Raw genomic sequence first — 15,321 nt, 5'->3', positions numbered from 1 at the left:
TAGTGAGAGTGGCACGGAGCGTGAGTTAGTTGTGACAGGTGAGCAAGGATGTACACCTGGCATGGAAGGATGCACACCTGGAATGGTAGAGCGTGTGTGGGAATGCACACTTGAGTTGGTCGTGAGGCACGTGGTTGGGTGTGCGAGTGAGAACACCCCTGTGATTGTCACAGAAGAGGTGACCGAGGAAGGGGCGCGAAGAGGTGTGTTGGTGAGGTGTGCGAGCGACGAATGTGTGCCAAGGTGTTCGGTGGTCAGGTGTGTGACCAAGTCTGTGAGTGGAATGAGTGTACCTGGGTGTGTTAGAGAAGGTACGACGAGGAGCATGGGAACAACTGGATGTATGGGCAAGAAAGGGGTAGCGTATGCGTGTAAGCATGCAGGTGAGGCATCGACGGTAACCGGGTTAGCGGTTAGAGCGACTTATAGCCGAATCGGGCCCTCGGTGCGTGCCGGGCTTCGCGTGCCGCGAGAACCAGCGGGGATCCGAGCCACGGCGGGTTCGAAAGGGCCGCCGTATGCGATCCACGCTGTGCCTCGCTTGGAACGGCCGCGTCCGGGCTCCACTAGGCGGAGCGGGCAGCCCGATAGGAAGGGTCGTCATGGCGACCACTTTTTATTGAGACGTTCCGGCAGGTCGAGATCGGGACATTGGATGGCTCCACGCCGAGGTGGTGCGTGGGATCTCGGCCCGGGTAAGCCCCCGTCCCTGCACCGAGTGCCGGACGCATCCAGCCGCCGGCACCAAAGAACCCGCGTTCATTGCTCGGCTGTACGAAGCCGAGCTTTAGAAGGGAATTGGCGCACCGAGAGGATCTAATAAGTAGACGGGTGATGAGGATAGTGTTTTGGCCCCGAAATTAGAAAAAAGGCAAAAATTGATGATTGGTACGGTGATTAGCGGTAAATGGCAAATTTTTGATTTGTTGGATTTGGACGAGCGAAATTGATAGGACCTCCCCGATGTGGTGGGATGGCAAATCCACCATCCCTCACAACGACGGGGGGCAAAGGAGCACTAGATTATGGGGTTGATGGCAGTGAAAACTAGCCCGGGTGGGTTAGGATATCGTGTGTAGGGACCTAGAAGATGACATTAGGTGACGTTAAGATTAGTTAGTGACAATGACACCTGTAGTGGGGACGCAGGTAGAGTAGAGTGGATTATAATGACGTGGGATGTGCTTAGTTTAAAGGGAAGACGGGGAGCACTAAGTTAGCAGGGCAACAAGTAGTTTAGATGATGCCGTGTGTTTGAGGATTGAACAGGTGTGATTGCACAGGTGTGCAACTGAACAGGTGGATGGAGCAGTGTATGAGTGAGTGATGGTGATGCGTATTGTGATGACCAAATGGTCCAGGAAGAAAGGAGGGTGCAGGTGGCACCAGGTGTGAGGGCACAGGTGTGCAACAACAGGTATGGAGAATGGTAGTGTGGAATAAGTGGAGTATTGGAATGGATGGTCGTGGAGTGAGTATGGTGGAAACGATGGAGTGGAGTGGGTGGTGCGAAGGTGTGAATGGGGGAAGAGTGGACCCCCATCACGAATACCCGGGGCGGGTAGTGTAAGTGTTAGGTAGAGGGTATAGGTAAATTGTGGTTGGATATTGGCATCTGTGGTGCGGGTGACAGAATGGGGTTTGGATGGGTGCATTAGTGTTGTGGAAATGGCTGGGCGTGTAGCCTGTTAGTGAGTGTAGTTGGTTTGGGCACTCCACCACTGTGAGGATGTCGGCCAGGTGAGGCCGCAGGTGGGCTCTGGGAGCCGGTAGTAGTTGTTGTGGATGGGGCCCGAGGATCCGGAGGACGGACCCGGGTAGCCCAGTGCCAGAGGGCACCGAGTGGGGTGACAGAGCCAGGAGGGGTCTTCCCCAGTTAGTTAGGTTAGGGTGAGGAGCTAGGTAAGCTCGGGTGGCAACTACAGTGGTGGAGGTGTGCAGGTGGGTAGACCTGCTGGGAGAGCTACACGTCGCAGCCCAGAAATTGTGCGAGGGCACCGGGAGATGAATCGGGGGAGTGAGACCCCAAATTGAGAAGCACCACAGTTTGGTCAATGGGAATTGGTTTTTAGAACCCATAGTGTAAGTTGGCCAATGGATTGGCAGGGAGAGACCCCGGGTAGTGTAAAGTGTGTTAATGTCATTTAGAAAGTAGTTAGGATGAAGTCTCCTCGCACCATCTGCATCCACTCACCTGAGGTGACAGGTACTCCACACCATGCCATGTTTTGATTATTTTTTATGATGCAAATGTTTGGATTGTGAGACGCATCATGACGTGGGTGTGACATTGTGCTTTGATGTTCCATCTCTTCCTCCTTATGAGGATTGATGATTAATTTGGTGATGGCAAATTTTGAAGTAGAGGGATTGTGGAGACGAATTTGGTATAGGAGAAATATGGGGAAGACGTGACAGTAGTGACGAATTTGTAAATGGGTAGATTTTGTAAATATGGGGTAAGGGCAAGGGTAGTGTAGGTGACAGGGGGGTGACGTACGGTAGGGACGAGCTTTCTCACTTCGCCCTCCGTACGCATTTCGCCTTGCATTGCCTTATTGATGTGTACCCTTGTGACCTTACCCCTCGCTCAATTGTCTCTTTTGTCTCCCACATGACCTGTGTGCTATGGGGCGCCGAGGGGAGCGTGCGTGAGTCGGCCATTGTGCGCCCGGAACTCTCAGAACCAGCTGTCTGCATCGATGCACCACATTATGGACCACATGTCTGTGGCCGAGCACCACTTATGGACCCCATGGGTTGGGGCATGGCCCCTCTGCTGGAACCGGCCATGAGGGCCCGAAATCTTGCTGGCGGACCTTGGCCACAGGGCACCGATGCCCCACAGGTGAACCACACGTAGTCGGCCCTGTGGGCCATAAATAAAGAAAATAAAATGGACACGTTGGGCACACTTTATTGCAAATAGGCCGCCAGTAAGAAAATGAAAGAAAGACAACATCTGGAAGAACAAATAATAATAACCAGCAGAGGGAGCCGAAGAGCAAGAGATCACCTGCAGGGTTAGGGGTTGTTGATTTATTTTTTATTGTTGAACATTGATGAACAATGGTGACTGCACCGATTGGTGCTTGGGTGTGTATTGGTGCGTTTTTGGGTGCTTTCATGGTGCATTGATGCAGAGCAGACTGTCTCCCCCCCAGAAAGAACAATCACAGGTCCTGGGTTAGTTTTGTAAATAAAAATAGCGTCATTGTAAATAATGCTCCCCACCGTCAGTGTATAGTTTGAAGACAATTCCGCAATTCGGTTAACTATGGGCGTGAGTCTGTTAGGCAGGGTGCAATGGAGCAGCGGGACACATTTATTTATGTTTTAAAACTGTCGCACTCAGGGTCAGGTTAAAAGTAGAGGGAACTACACCTACGTGTCACACTAAATAAAAGTTGTAGGCCCGGGACGTGCCTAAGAGGAGGAGGGTGCAGTGTTGCGGATATGAGGACTGTATATTTTTTTGATTGTGTGCTTTATTATTATTATTATTGTTTATTCTGCGCCCCCTGCCTCCGGAGCTGTGTAAAGGTAAAAATGCATCCCATAATTAGTCCACAAGCATACACGTCAGCCAATAATAGAATACCCCTGTTCGATAGTTATATCTTATTCTGTGTTTTAGGGTAAGGCTGTGTCTCCCATTAATTGAAGTACTCCATTGCACCAGTGAAAGAGAATAGATCCCCTTTCATTCCCATCCCCAAAATCTCCATTTCCTTTCACCTCCCCTTTCGTCATTGCCAAGCCTCGATTGCCAATTACATCCCCTCCAAAACCACCATTGAACATGTGCTCGGGTCGGGGAAGAGGGGCGTGCCCACCCGTCGTCATCAAGGGCGGAGCCAGAGGGTCGCGTGACCAACCAGGGCCGAGGTGAGCACACCGATGGGCGTGTCCTGAAGGCCGGCGGCTTGATCGCCGGAGGCGCTATAAAGGCGCGCGCGCAAGAAGCGTGGGGTCGGTCGGTGGTGAGGAGTGAGTGGACCAAGAGAGAGAAAGAGTGGTTGGACCAAGAAAGAGAAAGAGTGGTTGGACCAAGAGAGAAAGAGTGGTTGGACAGGGAGACGTGCAAGAGTGTTGTTGAGTTGAGGGTTTGGACCAGACGAGTCCTGGCAAAGCAAGCGGCGGCCACAGCAGCAGCAACACTCAACAGCCGCTTGGGGCCTGGACGGCGGTTTTGAGCAGGGCCGCGAAGGAACGGCGGCTGCTAAACGCGCCGATCGTGCTGCAGGACCCCCTTGGACCTTCCTCTCCCTCCAGCCATCCACCTCCTGCCTTTCCACCCTTCTTGTGTACGTGAGTTTGTTCTGTGTGTCTTGTCCCTGGGTATTTAATTAAGTCTGTATAAGCTAGTATTTGCACTGTGTCACCTGCGTCTTATGTGTTGTAAATAAACGTGACTGCTTTCTTTTTGCTTGTGTGTATAATAAATCCAATTACTCTTCTGTCCGTCTTCTCGTCTTATTCCTTTTCCTCTTTGCATTTCGTCGTTTTAGTCTTTTCCAGATTGGGCAGCTGCGGTGCGATACGGCCAAAGTTCTGGGTGAATCGGGTGAGTCGGGGAACAACTGTTCGGTCGCGGAGCCTTCGCTCGGCAAACAACATCCTAAACCGCGATCAGTAACAATATATATATATATATATATATATATATATATATATATATATATATATATATACACATATATATACACATATATATATATATATATATATATATATATATATATATATATATATATATATATATATATATATATATATATATATATATATATATATATATATATCAGGGCTCTGTCTGGACGTGACAGTACATTGCTGCGGGTTCATGTGACACAATGTGACATTCACAATGTGTGATTGATATATATATATGTCAGCCATGGGGTTTAAACCATGGGCACCATGTGGATCAGAACATTTGAAAAATATATATAATTGTGGGTTTGCTGTGGTTTGCTTTTCAAAGTTTGCTTTTTATACAGATGAATTTGGGTGCTGGAAAACATGCGGTTCTCGGCTCGGAGAATCGGCCTTGGAAATCTCTTTAAACTTGTCCCAGATTGAGAGAAGAACCCCCAGCCGACGTGCAGGGAAACTTGTTTCCTTTACAAAGTGGATGATTCACCATATAATGCTTGTTGCCTGCAAGTTAAAGGGTATTGTTACTCTTGAAGAGAAAGGATCTCATAATATATCCTTTGATTTTATGTACTCAATCATTTAACTCACTGATTAATGCTGTAGTGCCAAGTAAACAACTATACTATTTGTGAGGATGCTCCTGTAGCCTTGCCCAAGTTTGGTTTGCTTCTATGAGGGCCTGAGAAGGTTAAAAACTTCTTATTCCCACATCTTTGAAGTCTGCGTTTGGCCCTCTGCAGGAAGGGACCATGGTGGGGGTCTCTAGGGCCCATTTTATTCCTTTGTCTTCAGCGGAGATTTTGTTTTGATTTTTTGGCTATATAAGAAATGCTCATTTGCTTGATTTTCGGTGAGCTCCTCGGTGGTGTCCTGCTGTGTGTCAAGCAGTTCATTTCTGAGCCTTGCCCCACATGTGTTTGTAATCGATTTCATTAAAACATTGCTGCTCTGATCCTTGTTCTTCTTTCCTCCCTGGAGGTCTACCCCCCCACATATCTGGTGTCAGGAGTGGGATACTCCAGTGTGCAGATTCGAGGTGACTCTTCACGTCCCAAGCGGGAGGGCAGAGGCCAGGCCGGCGGCATCAATTGGGCTGAGGTAAGCAATTCTTTTTGCACACCTAAATTGAAAGGCCTCTTCCCTTCCTCTGGATGTGGGGGGCCTCTGTCGACTGTACCTGAGCTTGTATTCCGAACCAAATTTAGTTTAACCAGAGCGGCGGTGGATTAACGAATCGTTTATACAGGGCGCCCGAGGTAAGGAGGGATAATCCCTCAGGTAGACCCCGGCATGGGAAGCAGGTAGACCCCTACGTGGGTGATAGATAATAGGTGTTAAGAATACTCCGGCGTGAGTACTGTGTTAAGATAAAGGGGTGTTAGAGATCGGGGAGCGACCCGATCTTAGAACCACCAGGAGGGATAGCCCTCAGTTAAGGTATCCCCGGCGTGGGTGGATAAGAATAAGGAATAGGTATAAAGCAGACCCCGGCGTGGGCATTGATGAGTATTTTAAGTTAAGCTAGAAAAAGCAGGGACATGGGTGAATAAGTGTACATCCAGTGCGTTTTTAAGGGCATTGGGGAGAAAATGCGTACCCGGAGGGTGTTCTGACAAATATGCTATAGGCAGGTCAAGTATTAGCTCTTTCCGGACAAGAGAGGAGGTTAGATCTGCAAGAAGTAACAGAGAGGATTATAATGCGCGAGGCGTGTGAAATCCAGCTGTGAACACGCGAGCCGACGTGCAGGCAGGTTGCCATGGTGATGTGGTAACGGCCGACGTGGGACGGAATCGAGATGGGAATGCGGATATCCCATGCTGTGCACAGCATTTCAGGTGACCGAGGCAGGCGTGGGAGGATTATAACAAGCCAGAGACAATGATTGAAACAGTGAGAGATGGAAGGAAAATGATGCAGCCAGGCGTTGTGGTTGCACCTTTGTGAACAACGCGAGTGAGGAGATGGCCTGGAGTGATGTGTTGTGGTGAGCACATGTACGTTGTGTGCCGAGTGAAAGTGGTGCTGCATTGTAGAGCATGCCTCTAAGGAGGGCTGTGGGATGCCAGAGTTGGAAGCGTTTGTTTTGCATTTCAAGTGAGATATCGGTGATTTTAATATTTGGAAATATGAACCTTATGTGATTTTTGGAGAAGGATAAATGAAATAGGAAGAAGGCAGGTACCAGGTAGGAGAAACCTGGTAGGCAGGAGAAGTGCTGAGGCAGGTGGAGCGCAGGGAACAGGACAGGTGAGCCTGAAGAGGGGTGAATAGGCTCACAGCAAGGGGCCAGGTAAGTTCACAGGAAGGATTGGAGAGATTCTTGAAATATTGAGAACAAGATTGTACAAAGTGTGCATGAGTGTGCATGAGAACAAGATTGAGAACAATCCCATGTGCATGAATTTATGCTGTATGGTATGGAGAATGTATACAGTCGGTCGGATAGGCGTGTTGTACACGACTCATTCAGGTCGATGTGCTTTGAATTTTACGAGTCAACAACACTGGGTCTGCGAAGTGATGTGGAATGCGAGCCGGTACGAAGTGTCTGTCATTGAAGTGTGTATTTGCGTTCATTGTGTGTGTGTGATTGATGTGTGTCATTGACGTGTGAATGATTGACAAGGGGTTCCCTACATTGCCTGCAGCAATTCGCAAGGTCGATGAGTACTGGCCACTTGTGTATTGTATATGTGTATTGGATAAGTATATCCCTGAGGCAGATCACCCTCGTGATGAGGTTGTCACATGGGATGTCATCAATTGCATTTTTGGGTCAGAGGTCAAGAGTCAGATATCCTGTTGTAGCAACCTGACCACATTGGGTATTGGAATGATATTATATGATGTAAAAGTAGAAATTTAATTCTGAGTAAATTTGGGGGCTAAGACATAGATGGTGTCAGTTTGGATTTTTTATTGAGATTCAATGTGGGATTCAGTCTGCTTGGGAAAATGGCAGGCGAAAGTGAGCCTGTGTGAAGAGCATGTGTAGACAGGGTTTTAAAACATGTATTTAATTATATCCCCACATTAACAGCTCTCCAGATTTAGCATGGGAGTAAAAGTCAAAGATGATAGGCTGAGTCAACCGACCGGGTGTTAATTCAACGGCATGACAGGGACTTGAACGGGGCTGACTTGGGATTGCGGAATGCGTTGAATAAAGGTAAGAATGACATGTGATGCTGGCGTGTGCCATTTATGGGTGCTGAGTGTACATGACTGGTGAGCGGGCGGCATGTGTGCTGAGTCCAATCGGAAGGATGGATGGTTATGGTTTCACCCGGTCTGTTTATCTGTCTGTCTGTCCGGACACGGAGCTCTTGGGGAGAGCCAGGATGGGTTGGGGTGACCAAGATGAATGTGGACAATATATTAATTGTTTGCCATTGTGAAAATTTTGCCCTTGATTTGGGACGAAGACATATGGCATTTGCTGTCCGGCTCAGGTTGGCTGGTTTCCTCAGCTCTGGAGGATCAGAGCGGGTGGATATTTCCAGCTGATACTCCTATGTGATGCGGGGTATGTGTGTGGTGATGGTGTCTGGGGCCTCGGGGTTTGCCCCTGCCTATTTGCCGGTCTGTCTGTCTGTTACATTTGACCCTCAGAAAAGGTTTCGTGAGATTTCAGAATTGGACAGCCCATGTGTTATGACATGCTTGGGTGTCTCAAAAATTTGCTGGACAGACGTGGTGCGTCAGACAAATCGATTAAATTTTCATGGGAAAGATGATTGAGAAGGACTTCAAAGGCAGGTGGGTGGTCACCTGCTGTGAATTGTGGTGGAACATTTGAGATGTCCCCTAATATAACGAGGGGACGAATTGGTTTGTAAATGTGTTGTGCAAGTACTTTCTCTGTAGGTTCAGGGAGGTACCAGTGAAGGAGACACCAGGAGATTAACCTGAGGGAAAACGAGTCTGAAGGAAGATGATGTTGCAAGTACAATGATGGTTTAAATCCAATAACATTGTAAATTAATGTCAATAGCCAAATTCTACCTGGGGTAAGTCCAGGTGGAGAGGGGAGTTGTCTCTGGTGCCTTGCTCCATGGGGCAGTACTATTGTTGTCAAGTCTCATGTAATCTTGGTTAACGTATATCTACGGACAAGAGCTGCACTTTATTTTAGTAAGTGACTGGAAAAAAAAGGTTTGTTTTAAAAGTGCCAGTGGATTTGTTTAGAGTTATGTAGGTCACAGCTCACTGGAACCTCTTTGTTTATGTTTGGCTGGCTTACACTAGCTAGTGTATGGGAAAAAGGGGAACTGAAAATGCTTTGATTTTTGCAGCCTGGCAGACAAGAGCTGTGTTTGGGCTGAAAGTTAGAATCCAGCATTTTGCAGCCCTGAGCAGAGTGGATTGCCCATTGGGCATGTTTAGAATTTAACAGAGTGGTGGAGTTCTGTGGAAATATGAATCCAATGTTTGATGTATACTGTGTCGGTGTGCTCTGAGTTCGAAGGAAGATGATGTGATTATTTCAGATTTATCATAGTTAAGTTTGAGGAAGTTGATTTGAAGCCAGGATTTTATTTCAGTGATGCAGTCTGTCAGGATAGTGTGGGAGCAGTGGGGGATTTGCAGTTATTGATGGAGATGAACTGGCATCTGTCAGAGAGGTGGGATTTGATCTAAGAGAGGGCAGTGCCGGTAATGTTAAAGGTACGATTCCATGGAGGGCCAATTAGGCACTTTGAAGTGATTTACATCGGAATGCATCTCTTGGAGGACCACCAGCTGTTCAAGGGAGGAAAGGTGTGAAATAGTGACGTCATCTTCGTTGGAAAAATGGTTGGGATGGCAGGATTGACGAGAGTGAGTCACAGTGGGTGAGAAAATTGACCAACATGAGAATTAGATATATTTCAATAAATAGATCAGGTTATTTCCTTTTATTATTTGTTTATTGGGATATTGGGAATATTCATAATAATATTGGGCAGCTATTGGGCCAGAGGCTAAAACAGGTGTCTGCAACAAGTGCGTGTGATGCTGGGAGAGGTATTGGAGGACATTGGATTGACTTTAAATTGAAATGAGGGTTGAGGGGGTGGATTAGGAAAATTGGTTCGTTGAAAGTGATCATGGGAATAATGGCAGTAGGTTTAGACGGGTATTGAAAGGGTCCGTGCAATGTCATTTTGGGGGGTAACCATGCTCCAGGTAGAGGGGAAGCCAGGATACAAATGGGGGTCCCCCAATTTAAGGATGTGGATGCGCACACCCCTGGAACAAGGCGTGTTCCTGAAGCTAGGTGTAAAGGTATTGATAAGATAATGGAGAGGTTATCAAAGGAAGAATACCAGTTGAGGTATTTTGATATTTAACTACGAGCTGCTAAAATGTTTACAAATATGTGTGTTTACAAAAAATGATGGTTGCAATATAGGAAGACAACAAAGCAGGATGGAGAAAATGTGGTGAGTTTCTCCATTGACTGATCATAATTGGGGGGGGGGGGGGGGGAATGGTTGGTAAATCATGTATTATTAGATGCAGGGAAGACGATTAAGGGGAGGTATTTTCGGAAATTGGTGAAAGTAAATATAGCATTTGAATTTCCAGACACGATTGATTTTTATTGGAAAACTATTTGTTTGCAGTCTTGGTTCGTACATAAGCTGGCAAAGAGATTATGCCAGTCTGAGGGAGTTTGTATCCTTTGGATGGGAGCTGGAGCCTTGTAGGGTTGGGGCTTGTGGCTCGCCATTGTCTGTCTGCCAGTTATGGTGGGCAGAGGGAAGAGGGAGTAATGATGCTCTGGCCTCCTGCTTGGCAGAAGGTAATTGAGTATTGCTGGTTTTACCCCTGTTCAAAATTGAGCTCTCGGGAGCTGAAGTGTGAAAGATGGGGACGTTGTCTTGTGGACAATTTGTGAGTGGCTAGACAGACGCGCCTGGAAGGGGACATTGTATTGATGTGGATTGAGTCTGAAGAAAAGGGTTCGGGAGTAAGTGTGAATAATGTTTTGGGAAAGTGCGAAGATGATAAAGGAAAGTCGGATCAGATGGATTATTTGTCAATGACAAGTGACTTTGCAAGATTTGCTGAGAAGAAAAGGGAGAAGGTTGGAAAAAGTTGATGGTAAAGGCAGGGAATAAGAGAAAGTGGTTGTGGAATGTTGTTTTTGTGATAAGAAGGTGATACAAGGGGTTAGCTTGCACTGGGGGAAAGTGCACCAATGAATGTAAAGTTGTGACTCTTGTTTAACAAAATTGCGTTAGATTGCTACAGGCAGGTTGACTCCAATCGAAGAGGCGGTTGGGTGCTGATGCAGATTGGATCACGGCTCTGCAGTCCAGGTGAACATAACTCCACCAGCCGGTGACCAGGTGCTCGTGGAGTACCTCACCCACAAGGACCGAGGTGGACGGGACCGTTCCAGGTTCTCCTGACCACACCCAGCAGTGTGTTCCCGTGAGTTTCGATATACCCCACCCATTAAGCAGGCTTTGTTAGACAAACCACCAGACCCAGTCTGGGTGACGGAGCAAAAGGGACGGCTGTGTCTTATAGGAAAGGGACACGTCCAGATGGGAACCTCGGAATGCACCCATACCCTGCCATCCGCCAATCTGCCACCCGACGCCAGAGGGAGACAAAAGGGAGGAACCCTTGAAATAACAATAGATGACCAGGCCCAGCATAATGTAACAAGGCTAACAGTGTCTTGGGGAGCACCAAACGCCACTCGTTTTGAAATTAGTAAGTGCACGGCCTCTGCCCTTATCCCACCCCATGGAGTGATGTTCATTTGCGGGAACAAGGCATATCCATACCTGCCCGAAAGTTGGGGAGGGACTTGTTATCTCGGGTCCATCTTCCCCAAGGTAAACTTGGTAGACCATTTTAATGAAACAGGGTATACCCATATCCACGAGAGGAATAAACTATTCTCTCTTTGGAACCCGGATGGAACAGTAAAATTGGACGGACATTGGTGGCAGGTTCTGCTAGGAGCATTTTTTCCCCAGGCGGGAGTGACGATGAATAGTTGGCGAATAGATAGCCTTGCATTAGTACTGGAACGAATTGGAAACGAAACCCGAATCGCAGAACTACAAGTAGAAGACGAGCTAGTGCACATGCGAACTATGGTGATGCAGAATCGCGTGGCGTTGGATATGTTGTTGGCAGAAAAGGGAGGAGTATGTGGGGTAATCGATGGAAAATGCTGCACATACATCCCGGATCGCTCGGAAGGAATAGAGGCCTCAATCATCCGGCTTAAAGCCGCTACCCAGGACCTAACGGATAGCCGAAGGGGGAGGGAAGAAGCCAATAATGTATGGTCCAACATAGCAGCCTGGTTCCGAGGATGGACAGGAATCATCGTAAAATGGCTGTTGACAGGCCTGGCCATAATCGTGGGAATCGTACTCACCTTGATTATAATGAAATCCCTAATCATGATTTGTGTGAGAAAATTTTTCACAGGATGGACCACATCAACCGCTACCACCGAGATGTTTCTCTCGCTACATGGGAAGGATCCAAAGGCCTTCGGTGAACCGGCCAACTCTATCGTCTCGTGGCAAGATTCGGACACCCACGACTGGGTTGACAGCCTGGACGTTTCGTGGCAAGAGGATGTGGCTTTGGAGGTCTACGATTCCTGGCTTGAAATCAACGAACCTGCTGATGCGTGGGATTCTGATGACAATTATGATTTTAGTTCACTTCATTGGGATTGGGATTCTTTTACCCGTGATTTAAGTAGTGTAGGTTCCTTTAAGAGCTATTGCTATTATGCAAGTAGTGAGGAGCGAATGGCAAACGAATATCTGGGATATCCGGGAGAACCACCTTCACCACCACTTACACCACCACCCACACCACCCGTAACAAGCAATTTGGGGTCGTTTCAGCTTAAGGCACCCGACACTATGAATACTGACGTTGATACAGACTATGAGGCGATGGAGATTTGTGACTATGAGGAGATGGAGATTTGTGATGATGGATGTGCCACCTTGTCTCCCGCAGAACAATCACATGTACAAGGCTTGATGGCATTGGACGTCGATTGTTTTCCCTGATTCGCGAGGATCGCACCTACATAAGGAGGGCCCCTCATCAGGCCGGCGACTGGGTCGCACCTACGCTGTGTCGAGGGTGGATTCAGAACCCGGCCGGGCGGCAGCTATCTTCTAACCAGGGGTCTTCGTCGCGAATTATGGCTAACAATTTATGCGTTAAATGTCAGACGGCCACAACCAAGGGCCAGTATCTCTCTCTGAGCATGCGTGACGCATTGCGCGCCTGGCATGTGACTGAGGGGGATGCTGACCCGCTGGGGTTAATTCGTTGTCTTTCCGAGGTGTTGTCATAAAGACAAAAGGGAGGTTAATGTCAGCCATGGGGTTTAAACCCAATGCACCATGTGGATCAGAACATTTAAAATATATATATAATTGTGGCTTTGCTGTGGTTTGCTTTTCAAAGTTTGCTTTTTACACAGCTGGATTTTGGTGCTGGAAAACATGTGGTTCTCGGCTCGGAGAATCGGCCTTGGAAATCTCTTTAAACTTGTGCCAGATTGAGAGAAGAACCCCCAGCCGACGTGCAGGGGAACTTGTTTCCTTTACAAAGTGGATGATTCACCATATAATGCTTGTTGCCTGCAAGTTAAAGGGTATTGCTACTCTTGAAGAGAAAGGATCTCATAATATATCCTTTGATTTTATGTACTCAATCATTTAACTCACTGATTAATGCTGTAGTGCCAACTAAACAACTATACTCTTTGTGAGGATGCTCCTGTAGACTTGCCAAAGTTTGGTTTGCTTCTATGAGGGCCTGAGAAGGTTAAAAACTTCTTATTCCAACATCTTTGAAGTCTGGGTTTGGCCCTCTGCAGGAAGGGACCATGGTGGGGGTCTCTAGGGCCCATTTTATTCCTTTGTCTTCAGCGGAGATTTGTTTTGATTTTTTGGCTATATAAGAAATGCTCATTTGCTTGATTTTCGGTGAGCTCCTCGGTGGTGTCCTGCTGTGTGTCAAGCAGTTCATTTCTGAGCCTTGCCCACATGTGTTTGTAATCGATTTCATTAAAACATTGCTGCTCTGATCCTTGTTCTTCTTTCCTCCCTTGAGGTCTACCCCCCCACCCCCCACACATATAAATATATATATATATATATATATATATATATATATATATATATATATACATAAACACGCACACATATACAATACATGACCAAAAGTATGCGGACACCCCTTCTAATATGTGGATTTGGTTGCTTCAGCCACACACATTGCTGACAGATATATATAATCAAGCACACAGCCATGCAATCTCCATACACAAACATTGGCAGTAGAATGGGCTGTACTGAAGAACTCAGTGACTTTCAACATGGCTTGGTCAGCTCAATGATTGCCACCATAGCATGGATGCCACCTTTCCGTCATAGGATGCCACCTTACTGCCGTCATAGGATGCCACCTTTCAAACAAGTCAGTTCGTCAAATTTCTGCCCTGCTGGAGCTGCCCTGGTCAACTGTAAGTGCTGTTCTTGTGAAGTGGAAACGTCTAGGAGCAACAACAGCTCAACCGCAAAGTGGTAGGGCCACACAAGCTCACAGAACGGGACTGCTGAGTGCTGAAGCGCGTAGCACATAAAAATCGTCTGTTCTCAGTTGGAACACTCACTGACGAGTTCCAACTGCCTCTGGAAGCAACGTTAGCACAACAACTGTTCATCGGGAGCTTCATGAAATAGGTTGCCATGGCCGGTTATATACTGTAATTAATGCTACAACATAAATTACTTTGTGGCAACAATTTGGGGAAGTCCATTTCCTGTTCAGCATGACAATACTCCCATGCACAAAACGAGGTCGATACAGAAATGGTTTGTCGAGATCGGTGTGGAAAAACTTTGACTGGCCTGCTCAGAGCCCTGACCTCAACCCCCTCGAACACCCTTGGGATGAATTGCAATGCCAACAGCGAGCCAGGCCTAATGGCCCAACATAAGTGCCCGCCCTCACGAATGCTCTTGTGGCTGAATGGAAGCAAATCCCCGCAGCATTGTTCCAACATCTATGGAAAGCCTTCCCAGGAGAGTGGAGGCTGTTATAAGCAGCAAAGGGAGGGACCAACTCCATATTAATGCCCATGATTTTGGAATGAGATGTGTGTGGTTGTCCACATACTTTTGGTCATGTAGTGTGTGTGTGTGTGTGTATATATATATATATATATATATATATATATATATATATACTAGCAGAAGTACCCGGCATTGCCGGGTGGGGGGAGGAGGAGGGGAGGGGGAAGAGGAGGGGAGGGGAACAGGGGGGAGAGGGGGTGGGGGGAGGGGGGAGGGGGGAAGGGGGGGAGGAGGAGGGGAGGGGGAAGAGGAGGGGAGGGGAACAGGGGGGAGGGGGAGGGGGAAGGGGGGGAGGGGGGAGGGGTAGGGGGGAGGGGGGAGGGGGAAGGGGGAGGGGAGGGTTGTGGGGGTGCCCGGGGAAGAAGGGCCCCTCCCCCCTCCCCCCTTCACCTCCCCCTCCCCCCCACCCCATCCCCCCTCCCCACCTTCCCCCTCCCCCCTCCCCCCCACCCCCTCCCCCCCTCCCCCCTCCCCCCCCGTTCCCCTCCCTCCTCTCCTCCTCCCCCTTAACACCAGGGGGGTTGACTCA

General features: G+C 47.9%; 1 protein-coding gene across 1 annotated transcript in view; it reads right to left on the bottom strand.

The window, feature by feature from the left end:
• The window catches only part of KHDRBS2 (KH RNA binding domain containing, signal transduction associated 2), a 92,195-nt gene extending 80,113 nt beyond the window's left edge, over positions 1-12,082 (bottom strand). Inside the window, exon 1 of the mRNA XM_078772582.1 lies at positions 12,056-12,082. Coding sequence (XP_078628708.1) covers positions 12,056-12,082 — 27 coding nt within the window. The remainder of the gene's footprint in view (positions 1-12,055) is intronic.
• Positions 12,083-15,321: the final 3,239 nt, after the last annotated feature.

This window comes from Myxine glutinosa, chromosome 2, assembly GCF_964187855.1.
Source record: "Myxine glutinosa chromosome 2, kmMyxGlut1.1, whole genome shotgun sequence".
NCBI classification, from domain to species: Eukaryota; Metazoa; Chordata; class Myxini; order Myxiniformes; family Myxinidae; genus Myxine; species Myxine glutinosa.
Note: the sequence above shows the minus strand (reverse complement) of the source record. Positions and strands in the feature narration are given on the sequence as shown.